General features: G+C 34.7%; 2 protein-coding genes across 2 annotated transcripts; both read left to right on the forward strand.

The window, feature by feature from the left end:
- The first annotated feature begins 4,781 nt into the window (after positions 1–4,781).
- LOC128193557 (sucrose transport protein SUC8-like) lies at positions 4,782–6,854 on the forward strand. Its single transcript, XM_052867286.1, has 4 exons — positions 4,782–6,012; positions 6,091–6,154; positions 6,306–6,349; positions 6,476–6,854. The coding sequence occupies exons 1-4, from the start codon at positions 4,816–4,818 to the stop codon at positions 6,656–6,658; spliced, it is 1,488 nt and encodes a 495-aa protein (XP_052723246.1). The 5' UTR covers positions 4,782–4,815; the 3' UTR covers positions 6,659–6,854.
- A 3,476-nt stretch (positions 6,855–10,330) lies between these two features.
- Positions 10,331–11,677, forward strand: LOC108344380 (uncharacterized). Its single transcript, XM_017582829.2, has one exon. It carries the CDS (start codon positions 10,331–10,333, stop codon positions 11,675–11,677), a length of 1,347 nt encoding a protein of 448 aa, XP_017438318.2.
- The last annotated feature ends 2,408 nt before the right edge of the window (positions 11,678–14,085 follow it).

Here is a 14,085-nt window from a genome sequence, read left to right on the forward strand (position 1 = left end):
AATCTCAAAAGTATAACATTTAACTTCTTGGATGGCTCAATCATAGTCTCCAAGATTTATTAATTCCTACAAAACAAAGTATAAGTGCTTTAGTTAAGAGAAGAAGGATTTTTATAAGTAACCTTCCATAGAAGTAAAATGTTAGGTGATCCTTCTTCTTCTTGAATCTTCCTTGCCATTGCTCTAGTAAGAGGTCCAATGTGATTTCTTGATGGTTTTCCATCAGACCCTCCCTCTTGAAAAAGATCTGTCCTCAGATCTGCTTCATCTTGTTGATCATCTCCTGTGAAAGGAATTAAATCGCAGATGTTAAAAGTAGGACTGACACCATAACTTTCAGGAAGGTCTAATATGTATGCATTATCATTTATCTTTTTGACCACCTTGAATGGACCATCTCCTCTTGGACTAAGTTTGGATTTCCTTTGAGAGGGAAATCTTTCCTTTCTCAAATGAAGCCAAACTAGGTCTCCTTTTTCAAAAACTATTTTCTTTCTCCCTTTGTTGTTGTATTCTGCATATTTTTGAGTTTGTTTTTCAATTTGGATTTTAACTTTCTCATGTAACTTCTTGATAAACTCCGCTTTAGAAGCACCTTCTTTATGAAGAAAAGAAGATGATTCTGGAAGAGGTAGTAAATCAAGAGGTGTGATAGGGTTAAAACCATAAACAACCTCAAAAGGAGAAAGATTAGTAGTCTTGTGGACTACTCTATTATAAGCAAATTCAATATGAGGTAGATGTTCATCCCAAGATTTGTTATTTCCTCTTAATATTACCCTTAATAATGTAGATAAAGATCTATTTACTACTTCAGTTTGCCCATCAGTTTGTGGGTGACATGTAGTAGAAAATAGAAGTTTAGTTCCAAGCTTTTCCCATAAAGTTTTCCAAAAATGGCTTAGAAACTTCACATCTCTATCAGACACTATAGTTTTGGGTAAGCCATGCAATCTCACTATTTCTTTAAAGAAGAGTCTAGAGATATAACTAGCATCATCTACTTTGTGGCAGGGTATAAAATGAGTCATTTTACTAAAACGATCTACTACCACAAATATAGAATCATACCCCCTTTGAGTTCTTGGCAATCCTAAGACAAAGTCCATGCTTATGTCCTCCCAAGGGGTATTAGCTATAGGAAGAGGTGTATAGAGTTCATGAGGCATAATTTTGGACTTAGCTTGTAAACAAGCTATACATTTAGAACAATGCCTTTGAACATCTATTCTCATGTGTGGCCAATAAAATTTACTTTTCAAAATGTTTAGAGTTTTATCAACTCCATGATGGCCCATGAGTCCTCCTCCATGACTCTCTTTGATAAGAAGTTTTCTAATGGATCCTTGGGGTATACAAAGTTTTCCTTTATTAAAAAGATACCCCTCAGAAAGATAGAATCCATCAAAAGGCTTCTTAAGACATGATGAATAAGTGGATGCAAATGTTTCATCATTTTCATATAACTCTTTTATGTCATCAAATCCTAATATTTGGGATCCTAGGGTTACTAATAATGCATGTCTTCTAGATAAAGCATCCGCAACAACATTAGTACTCCCCTTTTTGTGTTTGATGACATAGGGAAATTGCTTAAGATATTCCACCCACTTTGCATGTCTTTTGTTTAACTTTGCTTGCCCTTTAATGTACTTGAGAGATTCATGGTCAATGTGTATGATGAATTATCTAGTTACCAAGTAATGCTCCCAAGTTTTTAAAGCTCTAATGAGGGCATACAACTCTTTGTCATAGGTAGGATAGTTCAAGGTAGGCCCCCTAAGTTTTTCACTAAAGTAAGCTACGGGATGTCCTCCTTGTATTAAAACAGCTCTTATTCCTACCCCAGATGCATCATATTCTAGTTCAAAGGCTTTGGAAAAATCAGGCAAAACTAGAATAGGTGCATGTGTTAACTTGTGTTTCAAAGTCTCAAAAGACAACTCTTGCTTATCACCCCAAATAAAAGGCATATCTTTCTTGACTAGCTCATTTAAAGGAGCAGCTATGGTGGAGAAGTCTTTCACAAATCTTCTATAAAAACTTGCTAACCCATGAAAACTTCTCACCTCTCCTACATTTTTAGGGGTTGGCCATTCTTGTATAGCCTTGATCTTCTCTGGATCAACATGTACACCTTCTTTTCCCACTTTGAATCCAAGGAAAATCACACTTTCTTGACAAAAAGTACATTTGTCAAAGTTGGCAAAGAGATGATGTTCTCTAAGAAGAAGCAAGACTTTTCTGACATGGTTAAGATGTTCTTGAAGGCCTTGACTATAGATTAGGATGTCATCAAAGTAGACCACTACAAATCTGCCTATGCATTCCCTAAGCACATGATTCATTAATCTCATGAATGTACTTGGAGCATTGGTCAAGCCAAAGGGCATGACTAACCATTCATACAAACCAAACTTGGTCTTGAAAGCAGTTTTCCATTCATCTCCTTCATGAATTCTTATTTGATGGTATCCACTTTTAAGATCAATTTTGGTGAAGAGATTTGCTCCATGTAATTCATCCAACATGTCATCTAGCCTAGGAATGGGATGCCTATACTTGACAGTTATGTTGTTGATGGCCCTACAATCTGTACACATTCTCCAAGACCCATCCTTTTTAAGGACCAACAACACAGGCACATCACAGGGACTTAAACTCTTTTGGATCCACCCTTTGTTCAACAAGTCATTAACTTGTTTCTCTATTTCTTTTGTTTCCATAGGGTTGGTTCTATAGGCTGGCCTATTGGGTAGGCTTGCCCCAGGCACCAAATCTATTTGATGTTCTATTCCCCTCAAAGGTGGTAATCCACTTGGTACCTCTTTGGGAAATATATCATCAAATTCCTTTAAAAGTTTTTGCAACCCCTTTGGTAGAGAACCAAGTTCATGAGTGATTGAAACAAATGCCTCTTTGCAATAAAGAAGGAAATGAGGTTGTCCAAGGAAAAGATTTTTGGAAATATTCAAGGTTTGAGGTTGGACAACTTCATGGGCTGAGGCATGGGTTACCAAATTCTTTCTTTCTTTCTTATTTTCTTTTTTCTTTTCTCCATCCAACTTCTTCTTAAGAATTATTTGGTCCTCTCTTACTTGTGAAGGTGTAAGAGGACACAAAATAATTTTCTTTCCCTTGTGTTGAATGGTGATTTTGTTGGTGACTCCATCATGTAAAGCTTGTTTATCATATTGCCAAGGTCTTCCAAGTAATATGTGCCCAGCTTCCATTGGTACTATATCACAAACAATTTGATCTTCATATTTGCCAATGGAAATAGGTACACTTACTTGTTCTTTAACTACTATTCCATCATCCTCTTTGATCCATTGAAGTTTGTAAGGTTTAGGATGAGGAGTAGTGGTTAAGCCAAGCTTCTCTACCATTCTAGAACTACAACAGTTGCAACAAGAGCCACTATCCACTATCATTGAACATGTCTTTTCTAAAACTTTGCATCTTGTGTGGAATAGGTTCTCTCTTTGTGACTGTTCTAATTCTACATGTTTACTTTCCAGGAGTCTCCTTACCATAAGTAAGTCACCATCACAAGGTAAAGCTTCTTCTTCTTCAGAAGTGGATGTTTCAGACTCACTATATGAAGAACCCTCACTTTCACTCTCATGCTCAAGGATGTAAGTTGACCTTCTATTGCGGCACTCAGATGCATAGTGCCCTTTTTCCCCACATCTAAAGCACTTAGTCTCCTTACTCTTATGATCTCTTGAAGGTTCTTTGACTTTTTCTTTTCCCCTCTCTCTCTTTTCAAACAAATTTTACTTTTGATGTTGCCATCTTTCTTTGATGTTTTGAACATGACTTTCTTTGATGTTGTCAAATTCGTGTATAACTTTATTTGAGGTTGTTTACTTCAAATATGTTTAAATAATAATAGTAATATTATTATTGTTGTTTAAATGGTTTATTTGATTAAATATTAATAATGATATTTAAATGATAATATTAATGTATGTTGTTACATTGTTGAAATAAAACTTTATGAGGTGAACTCAAAAATATTAATTCAAAAATATTAATGTATGTACGTTGTTATATTGTTAAATGATAATATTGTATATTTAAGTTTTATGTTTTATAATAAGATGTAAAATGAGAAAACTCAACTGTAGCAATGTAATAAATATTGTATAAGGTGTGTGAGTTGTATTATGATAAGATCTTTGCTTTTCAAAGTGTTATGATTTGTGAGATTATGTTATATCTTGGTTGTCATGGAAAATTAAATTATAAGAATGATGGGCACCATTATGTTCCGGCAACAAATAATATATAATAAGTAGAACTTTTACATACAGCAATGAAGATATTGTGCTCCTGAACATAGATGTTGTCCTTTCTAGCCATCGAAAAACAAAAATAGGGAAAGAGACTGGGTCAAGATTAGAAAGACCTAAAGCTATGCATTAGGTAATTTTATTGGTTGAAAGAAAAGTAAAATTTTAATTTGGGTTGTTATAATTGTAATAATTCCAAAAAAATAAATTTAGAAACAAATCAATATATAATAAATAGAAAATTTGCATACAATCATCAAGATAGAATGGTCGTGAACATAAATGTTATTTTATTTATCCCTTTGAAAAACAAAAATAGAAAAGGAGACTCTTTCAAGATTAGAAAGACCTAAAGCTATGCTTTAGGTAACAAGAAAAGTAAACTTTTTTATAATTGTTTTTGTAGTTCTAAAATTGAAAGTAGCAAGAAGTATATAAATGTGATAGTTACTGATGTTTGTTGAGAAAAGTTGCATTGTAATTTAAAGTAATAAAATACTTTAATAAAGTTGTAATAATGGAGGAGCAAGTAAAACAAGAACCGAGTCCTCTGAGAAAAATGGTGGCAGTGTCATCCATTGCCGCCGGAATCCAATTTGGATGGGCTCTACAACTCTCCCTCCTCACACCATATGTACAAACCCTAGGAGTTCCACACGTTTGGGCTTCCTTCATATGGCTTTGTGGCCCCATCTCTGGCCTCCTAGTTCAGCCTATTGTAGGCTACAGCAGTGACCATTGCCAATCTTCCTTTGGCCGTCGCCGTCCATTTATCCTCGCCGGCGCAATAGCTGTCGCAATCGCCATTATCCTTATTGGCTATGCTTCCGATATAGGACACATGGCCGGCGATGACATCACAAAGAAAACTCGTCCACGGGCCGTTGCCATCTTCGTCGTCGGCTTTTGGATCTTAGATGTTGCCAACAACATGCTCCAGGGACCATGTCGTGCCTTCCTTGGTGACTTGGCTGCCGGCGATCCCAAAAAAACGAGAACCGCCAACGCATTCTTCTCATTTTTCATGGCTGTGGGCAACGTCCTGGGCTATGCCGCAGGATCCTATAACGATCTCCACAAGATCTTCCCTTTCACTGAAACCGAGGCATGCAACATATTCTGTGCAAACCTAAAGAGTTGCTTCTTCTTCTCAATCGTTCTTCTTCTTGTTTTGTGCATTATCGTTCTGACTTGCGTGAACGACCCTAAGTTCACACCGGCACCAAAGGAGGTGAAGGTAGAAGATGGGAAGACACAAGTTTCGTGCTTCTACGGAGAGTGTTGTGTTGCATTCAAAGGACTGGAGAAGCCAATGTGGATGTTGATGCTAGTGACAGCTATCACATGGATTGCGTGGTTCCCTTATGTGTTGTTCGACACTGACTGGATGGGTCGTGAGGTGTACGGCGGTGATGTGGGTCAGAAGGCATACGATGCTGGTGTGCATGCTGGTTCTTTGGGGCTCATGTTGAATTCAGTGGTGTTGGCTGTGGCGTCTTTGGGTGTAGAACCATTGGGTCGCTTGGTTGGTGGAGTCAAGTGGTTGTGGGCAATCGTTAATGTTATTCTCGCAGTTTGCTTAGCAATGACCGTGCTCATCACAAGAGTCGCTGAGCGACAACGTGCCAATAACCCTGCTCTCATTGGAAACCCTTCCATGGATGTGAAAATTGGATCCTTAGCTTTCTTCTGCGTCCTTGGTATTCCTCTTGCGGTAAGCTTTCTATCTTTTCAAACAACTTTTAAGGGTCTTTTGTCGAATTACAACTATTAATACTCTTTCTGTATCCAGGTTACGTATAGTGTTCCCTTTGCTCTGGCCTCTATCTATTCTAACAACTCAGGTGCAGGACAAGGTATATACAAAATTACCATTTTCTTATTTTCTTATTTTTTGAGATTTAACTTTAAATTTTTTATTTTAAGGTGAACCAAAAGAAGCGGTGAGTAAATGTTTAAGCCTAAATAAAAAATGTGTAACCTTTTTGTTTGCTTCAAAACTTTCAGGATTATCTTTGGGTCTTCTGAATGTTTCAATTGTGATTCCTCAGGTTACAATTCTCATCTAATTACTTTCTGTCATAACTATTTCAAGTATTATAGAATACAACGTATACAACAATCCATTTACTTCATACATCATCATCTAATAAAGATTATATATTTTATTTGTACAGATGATTGTATCAGCAATTAGTGGACCATGGGATGCTTTGTTTGGTGGTGGCAACTTGCCCGCATTCGTGTTGGGCGCTGCAGCGGCCGCCATAAGTGCCGTACTTGCAATTGTTCTACTTCCAAACCCCACAAAGGAAGATGAAGCAAAGATTTCCAGCCTCAACATGGGTAGTTTTCATTAATGGTTAGATCTCGACATGGGAAACAAGAGGAAGAGTATTTGGATTTGAAGATGGTGCATGTGCTCAGGAAATTAGCTTTTAGATCCTTGAAAGGTTTCCATAGTTATCATAGCTTATTCAAGTTATCCATGTTCTTTATGTACTTAGGTGTGAGAATCACAAAAAATTTTGTAGGGAAAACATCACCAACTTCAATCAATAAACGAGATTTTTTTATTACTAGAATTCAAATATTAAAATTGTATTCGGCGTATTGTTTTTCTTTTTCTTTACTTATTTCACAAGTTAATACCTTAATTTGTTTTAAAAAAAATCTCTCGTCTCATATGCTACCTAACTCTTGTATTTTGCTGCTGTTGTTAACTCTTGTATTCGATTATGCCAACTATTGTTTCGACTGCCCCACATCTACCAGCAGTGTGACCTAGAGTTCGCGCTAGAAGAGGACAAGCTACTGATCCACACAGTATAGTTGAAAGAATCAGGGCTTTGCAAGAGCTGGTTCCTAGTGTCAACAAGGTACTAATTATACCAAAGCTTAAGTTGAAAAATTATTCCAATATATGCTTTGTTTTGGAGTGATAAACAGGATAGTGTGCTATAACAACAACACTTTGATTGTCGCTCTGGTGAACTATCAAGGTTTGAAGTCCCTTTCTATTGTTGTGTAAAGATTATGGATTCCTGTAGTAGATTTTCTTTCTTGGAGGGTTTGGTATAAGCAAATTATTTTGACTTTTGCTTACATTGAAACCTAAGCATAAGATGTTTTGAAGTTCAAGATTCACCTTCCACTTATGTAACTTCTCCTTCTATGCTTTGAACCTATTTTGATGCTTCTTCATAGCTTCCTTTCTGATGTTATTTTAAATTATAATTAAGTCTTCATGTGTCTAGTTTTCTTTATATTTTAGATAGTCATAAGTAGTTTTAAATCTGTTTTCTATCTTACTGAAGTAGTTTAAATAGTTTTTAACCTTTGTAATTGGTAGGTTTAGATTTTAGTAATTTCTATTAAATGGTTTTAATAAGATGTTTCTTGTAGTAGTTTGATTTGTGTGATTACTTTTTGCTATAAGTAGGAGTTAGTTTAGTCTACTTTAGTTTTGAATTTTATTTTACAAATTAGTGTTACTAACTAAGCTTTTCTCTGACAATACTAACAGTTTCAGTTGTTCTAATTTTCTATGACTAACATCTTTTTGCTACCTTAGTCAGTTATCTAACTTTACTAACATCTCTTGTTGTTTCTAACGTTTTTTTTACTAGTGTTGCTTTTGTAGGTTCTACTAAGTTTTTGTTGTACCAGTTCACACAGAGTTTCTTTTTTTTTGCTGCAACTGTCCTACAGTTGTAGTTTCTATCTTTTATTAATATTTTATTTATAATTGTACATTAATTTAAATTTAAATGTTACTTGATTGTAGACTTTCTGTGTTTCAGGACATTGTAGCAAAGTTATTTTCATTTTCACAGCAGAGGCCAAGGGCTTTGTGCAGCTTAACTAAAATTGGAACTGTTTCTTCTATTACTCTGCGCCAACCAGCTTCTACTAGCATCAGTGTTTCTTATGAGGCACGATTGGGAGGCCATTGAGTGGCAAAACCTGGACTTTGCGAGGCTAGGGGTTTTATTTCGTAAATATTTTTAAATATAGATATTGGGAGAACTTTTTCAACAGTCTGATAAGTATATCTGCAATGTAAGTTTTCAATTTTATAAATTAGAGGGAAATTGTTTCCTTAATTAGTATTACTTTATTACAATGTAATGTATTTAATGAGACTTTGTAGTTCACTTTTTTCTATTTTCTTTCCTTTATTGCAGATGTTCGCTGGGGAATTAATTGTCAATTTCACAGATCAGGATAGCTACCTGGTTTTCTTTAATCTGATTGATTGTGAATGGTTGCTTCTGCTGTTTTGATTCCAAGGTATGATTATTTCTTTTGTGGAATCACATTTTTAGGTAGTTAGTTACGACTATACATCTGCATGCGCTTTATAATATAATTTGAGAAAAGTGAGAAAAAAAATTAAACCATCTCTGGAACAAATGAATCGTGTATAAATGATATTATACCCCATTACCAATCTAGAAGCAAGAGAATGTACCCTATAAGAGTAGTAATAGAATAAACCCAAAACTTTTTGTTTTCTTAGCACATCCATTCACTCCAGAGATAGACTAGGATGCATAAGTAGGGGTTTCACAGCTTGGTTGATTATATATAATTCAATTTCACTAGAATTTTTAATACACACTTACATCATCATCAATCAATTATATTAACCTATTTTCTTTTTTCTATTTTTGAATTAATTTACTCTATGAATTATTGTTTTGAAATTTTATTATTTTTTATCTTAAAAGTATATCATCTTTTTGTTGGTTGAAGCAGAGGTTAATTTCTAAAAGATTTAGATATGTTAGAACTTGGAAGGTAGAGATTCCTAGTTTCCGTACTTTTAAATTAAAAGATTAGTATATTAGGAAAATAGACATCTAAACGGCCTACTCTATTTGTTCAAATGTTTAGATTTTTAAAACTAGAAAGGAGTTGAATTGCATTTAAAGTTGTATATATAGTAATGAAGTTAAATAATTGCATACTTTTTTATTTCTATTTTATTACATTCATCATTATTACATATTTGATGTCACCCTCTTAGGTGTTCTTGATCTTAATCAAAGCTTCACTCATTTTTTTAATTCTCTTTGCTTTGTTCAATCAACATTAGAACTTTTCATATTTTGTGAATTTTTTTGTTGGCACAACTTATGTTGGGAGATCAATTTCATTCTTTTTAGTAAGTGTATTCTTGTATATATTCTAATTTATTTTGATGATCTAAAAATTCGTAATCAATTGTATAACAACATTTTTGTATTCACTTCTTGTGTATCAGGGAGTCCTATTAGCTCTGTTACAAGATTTGGAGACTATTCTGCTAAAAAATCTCAAGTGGTAATACAAAAATTTCTGACTTTGTCCTCATTTTTGAAAAATGTTCTTGTCAATTACTTGTATTTCTTTATGTTGTGTATTATTTCCTTAATATTACTCCTAAAATATTCTTTCCTTAAAATCTGAAGTTCCTTCTTCAAATGTTGTTAAGAAATTGGAATGATAAGCTGGTAGTTTTTCAAGAGTTTATAATATGATTTATGTAGATAAAAAGTGAAACAAAATCAATCCTAATAAAGTAGCTAATTGTGAAATTAGCTCCTGAAATAAATCCCTTGATCTAAGGGATTGTGAGTTGACTTTCCCCATAAAAGGAAAGTCGATTGTAAATGATTTTCCTTGGATTAGTTCTCAAAGTTTAGTAAATTCATCTCATGTAGTGTATTTCGTTGAATATCGTCACTTATTCTAACCTTCCGATCCTCTTAGCATGAACAGAGGTCGTTGTAATGGATAGATCATGGATAGACATGCCTCGAAATACAAATCAATATATGAGAGGATTGAATACCTTCTTGGACTTTGCATTCACTAATAGTGGTGTTAGGGGAAAGATAGTATGTCCATGTCAGAAATGCAATTTTAAGAAATGGCAAAGTCGTGAAGAAGTATATGAGCACTTAATTATTAAACCTTTTCCAAAAGGTTATACAATGCGGCTTCTACACGGGGATAGAAGAGTAAATGACGAAGCTCCTTAAGTAATGGCCGAAGCTCCTCAAGTAATGGTCGAAGAAGATGGTGGAAGAGTTGAAATTAATGATAATATGTGTGAAATGATTAATGATAAAATGGGTGCAGAGTCAAGCCATACTAGAAGTCATGATGGGACAAATTTTTTTGAATTAATGCAAGATGGACAACAAAGCTTATATGAAGGATGTGATAAATATTCAAAACTTTCTTTCTTGGTGAAGTTGTATCACATCAAATGTCTATGCAGAATAAGTGACAAAATTATGTCCATGATACTGGAATTGCTAGCAGATGCATTTGAACATGCTAAAATTCCAAATTCATTCTATGAAGCCAAAAAAGTGATTAGTAAGCTTGGTCTTCATTACACCAAAATTGATGCTTGCCCGAATGATTGTATGTTGTATGTTGGAGAAGACAAAGATAAAGATTCTTGTAAGAAATGTAAGACATCAAGATGGAAGCCAAAAAAGAGAAATACAATTGGTGATGATGATATTGTTAATAAGCGAAAGAAGATTCATGCAAAGGTGTTAAGGTATTTTCCTTTGAAGCCTCGATTACAGAGGATGTTTTTGTCATCTAAAATAGCTGAGCATGTGAGATGGCATGCATCAGAAAGTACGGATGAAGGCATGTTAAGACATCCAATAGATTCTGAAGCATGGAAGAAATTTGACTTGATGCACCCTCAATTTGCCTTAGACCCTCGAAACGTGAGACTCGGTTTAGCTACTGATGGGTTCAATCCATATGGGAACTTGAGCACCAATCACAGTATTTGGCCAGTTGTTCTCATACCATACAACCTTCCTCCTTGGATGTGTATGAAACAAAGTTCATTCATTTTGTCCATGATCATTCTTGGAAAGCGAGCACCGGGAAATGATATTGATGTTTACTTACAACCATTAATAGAAGAGTTGAAGGAGTTGTGGAACACTGGAATTAAAACTTTTGATTCATATGGAAATGAAATATTTGATATGCGTGCAGCCATATTGTGGACTATTAGTGACTTTCCAGGACTTGGAACCTTATCTGGATGGAACACACATATAGGATTGGCATGTCCGAGATGTAATTTTGACACTACTCCTAAGAAGCTTGTCAAAGGTGGGAAATTTTGTTTTATAAGTCATCGTCGGTGGTTAGATGGAAGACATAAGTTCAGATTGGCTCATAGCAGGTTTGATGGAACTATTGAAAATAGAAGCCAACCAATGGCAATATCAGGACATGATATCCTACAACAACTTGGGAATGTTCACGTTGAATTTGGGAAAGAACCTATAGTTGAACAAAGGTCAAAAAGACAACGCGGAGTTGATCATTCTAAGGTAGATACTCTATAATGGCGAAAGAAGAGTATATTTTTTGACCTTCCGTATTAGGTAGATAACTTATTGCACCACAATCTGGATGTTATGCACATTGAAAAAAATGTTTGTGACACTATATTGTTTACATTGTTGAATGATAGTACAAATAATAAATGCAAAGACAATCTAAAGGCAAGAAAGGACTTACAACTTTGGGGTATTAGACCAGATCTGTGGCCTGATGAGAATTGTAGATATCTTCCTAGTATATATACATTGTCAAATGTAAATAAGGATATATTTCTAAAAACTTTGAAGAATATAACTGTACCTGATGGTTACTCAAGTACCATCAGTAGATGTGTTGATGTCAAGCAACATAAGATTGGAGGACTAAAAAGTCATGACTCACATGTGTTGATGGAGCAAATTCTTCCTTTGGCAATAAGAAAGACACTCCCTAAAGAAGTGTCCTCTATTTTGATTGATCTATGCTCTTTTTTTAAACAATTATGTAATAAAGTTTTGAAGATAGATCAACTTGTCCAATTACAAGATAGAGTTGTCCTCACATTATGTCACATGGAGATGTTATTCCCTCCTTTTTTCACAGTGATGGTTAATTTGTTTGTGCATTTAGTAGAAGATGCCAAGCGTGGAGGACCTGTCCAATATCGATGGATGTATCCTATTAAGAGGTACTTGGGAAAATTGAAGTCTTATGTGCGTAATAAGGCACAAGCTGAAGGCTCAATAGCTGAAGGGTACTTACCTGAAGATTGCTTAACTTTTTGTTCTAGATACTTAGATGGAATTGAGACTGTGTTCAATAGATTGCGTCGTGTTGATGATGAACCAAGTATTGGCTCTTGTACTGTAAGCACTTTATTCCCACCGATCGGAAAAGCAGTTGGAGGTTTCACTTATTTCACTTTATCTGAAATAGAAAAGTTATAGGCACATCGTCATATCTTAACAAACAGTGCCATAGTTGATCCATTTCTTCAGTAAGTATTTTCACTTGATCAATTGTATTAATTAGTCTTTTATTACAAAGTAACTATGTATAATTTGGACCCTTCGTGTAGCAAATTTAGAGACACTATACGGAGACAATTGAGAAATCAGAGTCGACAATCATCTTTGATAGACAAGAGAGTTCATAGCGAATTTGTAGATTGGTTTTCACGTCGTGTATGTATATTGGGTCCATTGCTGATTGGTTTCATTCTATGTTATAATTAATAATTGACTTGGACATGTTATTTCTTTTTTCCTTTTAGATAAGGAATGACTCAACTAGCCATCACTCAACTGATTTCAAATTCTTAGCCATGGGTCCAATTGATATTGCAAAGCGATATAGTGCCTACAATGTTAACGGATTCAAGTTTAGGATCTTGGAGTGTGACTTATGGCTTAAAACACAAAATAGTGGAGTGTTTGTACATTTGGGACAAGGAGTTATGCAAGTACTAGTGATAATCAAATGCAATTTGGAGGTGTGCCTTATTATGGTCGATTAGTGGACATAATTGAAATAAACTACCATGGTCGTTTCTCAGTTGTTTTGTTCAAATGTATGTGGGTTAATACAACTACTTCTAGGGGGATTGTGACTGATGAGTTGGGATTTACAAGTGTATGTTTTGGATGCTTGATTCATACCGGTGATAATGATGATGATGAACCATACATTCAGGCATCAGAAGCACAAATGGTATATTATGTAGATGATGAGTTTGATAAAAATTGGTGCATCCCTGTACATATAAAGCCTAGAGACTTGTACAACATGGGTGAAGATGATGTTGACAAATTTCATGAATGTGAACCGTTTCAACAACAAAACTTAGAAACATTATTTCCCGATGATGAAAGAAATATACCATTAACAAGGTTTTAATTTTAATTTTAATTTAGTTATTTTGTTTGTTTTCTTCTTTATTATATCTTATATAGGTGGTTGAATTTTTATTTATGTAATTGTTTGTAGACCATTTGAAGATGAAGAAAATGACATATAAGAAGAAGGAGACAAAACATCATACACAGCAAAGTGCCTCTCATACATGGGGTCACACAACTAATCATCCACCAGCTCCTCAAGTCCAATCCTCTCCCTCTCTTTCTGCCCCTCAAAGAAGTAAGTTCCCTTTTGTTAAATGTCTAATACTTGTATTATTCATGTTGTTATCATTTTTTGACATTCATTTATTTGTAGGAACATACAAACTAAAGCTACCTTTGACAAGCCAAAGCACATGCACTCCTACTCATAATCAGTCCCGAAATGCATTTGTTTTTCAATCAGCATGGACTCCTACACCTATTCAGTCCCCAGATGCATTTGTTTTTCATTCATCAGTTCAAGTTGACGTAAGTGTTTTGTTTCCTTCAATAATTAACTTATATCACTAGCGAATTTATAATTGAAGTTG

The sequence above is a fragment of the Vigna angularis genome, chromosome 8 (assembly GCF_016808095.1).
Source record: "Vigna angularis cultivar LongXiaoDou No.4 chromosome 8, ASM1680809v1, whole genome shotgun sequence".
Classification (NCBI taxonomy): domain Eukaryota; kingdom Viridiplantae; phylum Streptophyta; class Magnoliopsida; order Fabales; family Fabaceae; genus Vigna; species Vigna angularis.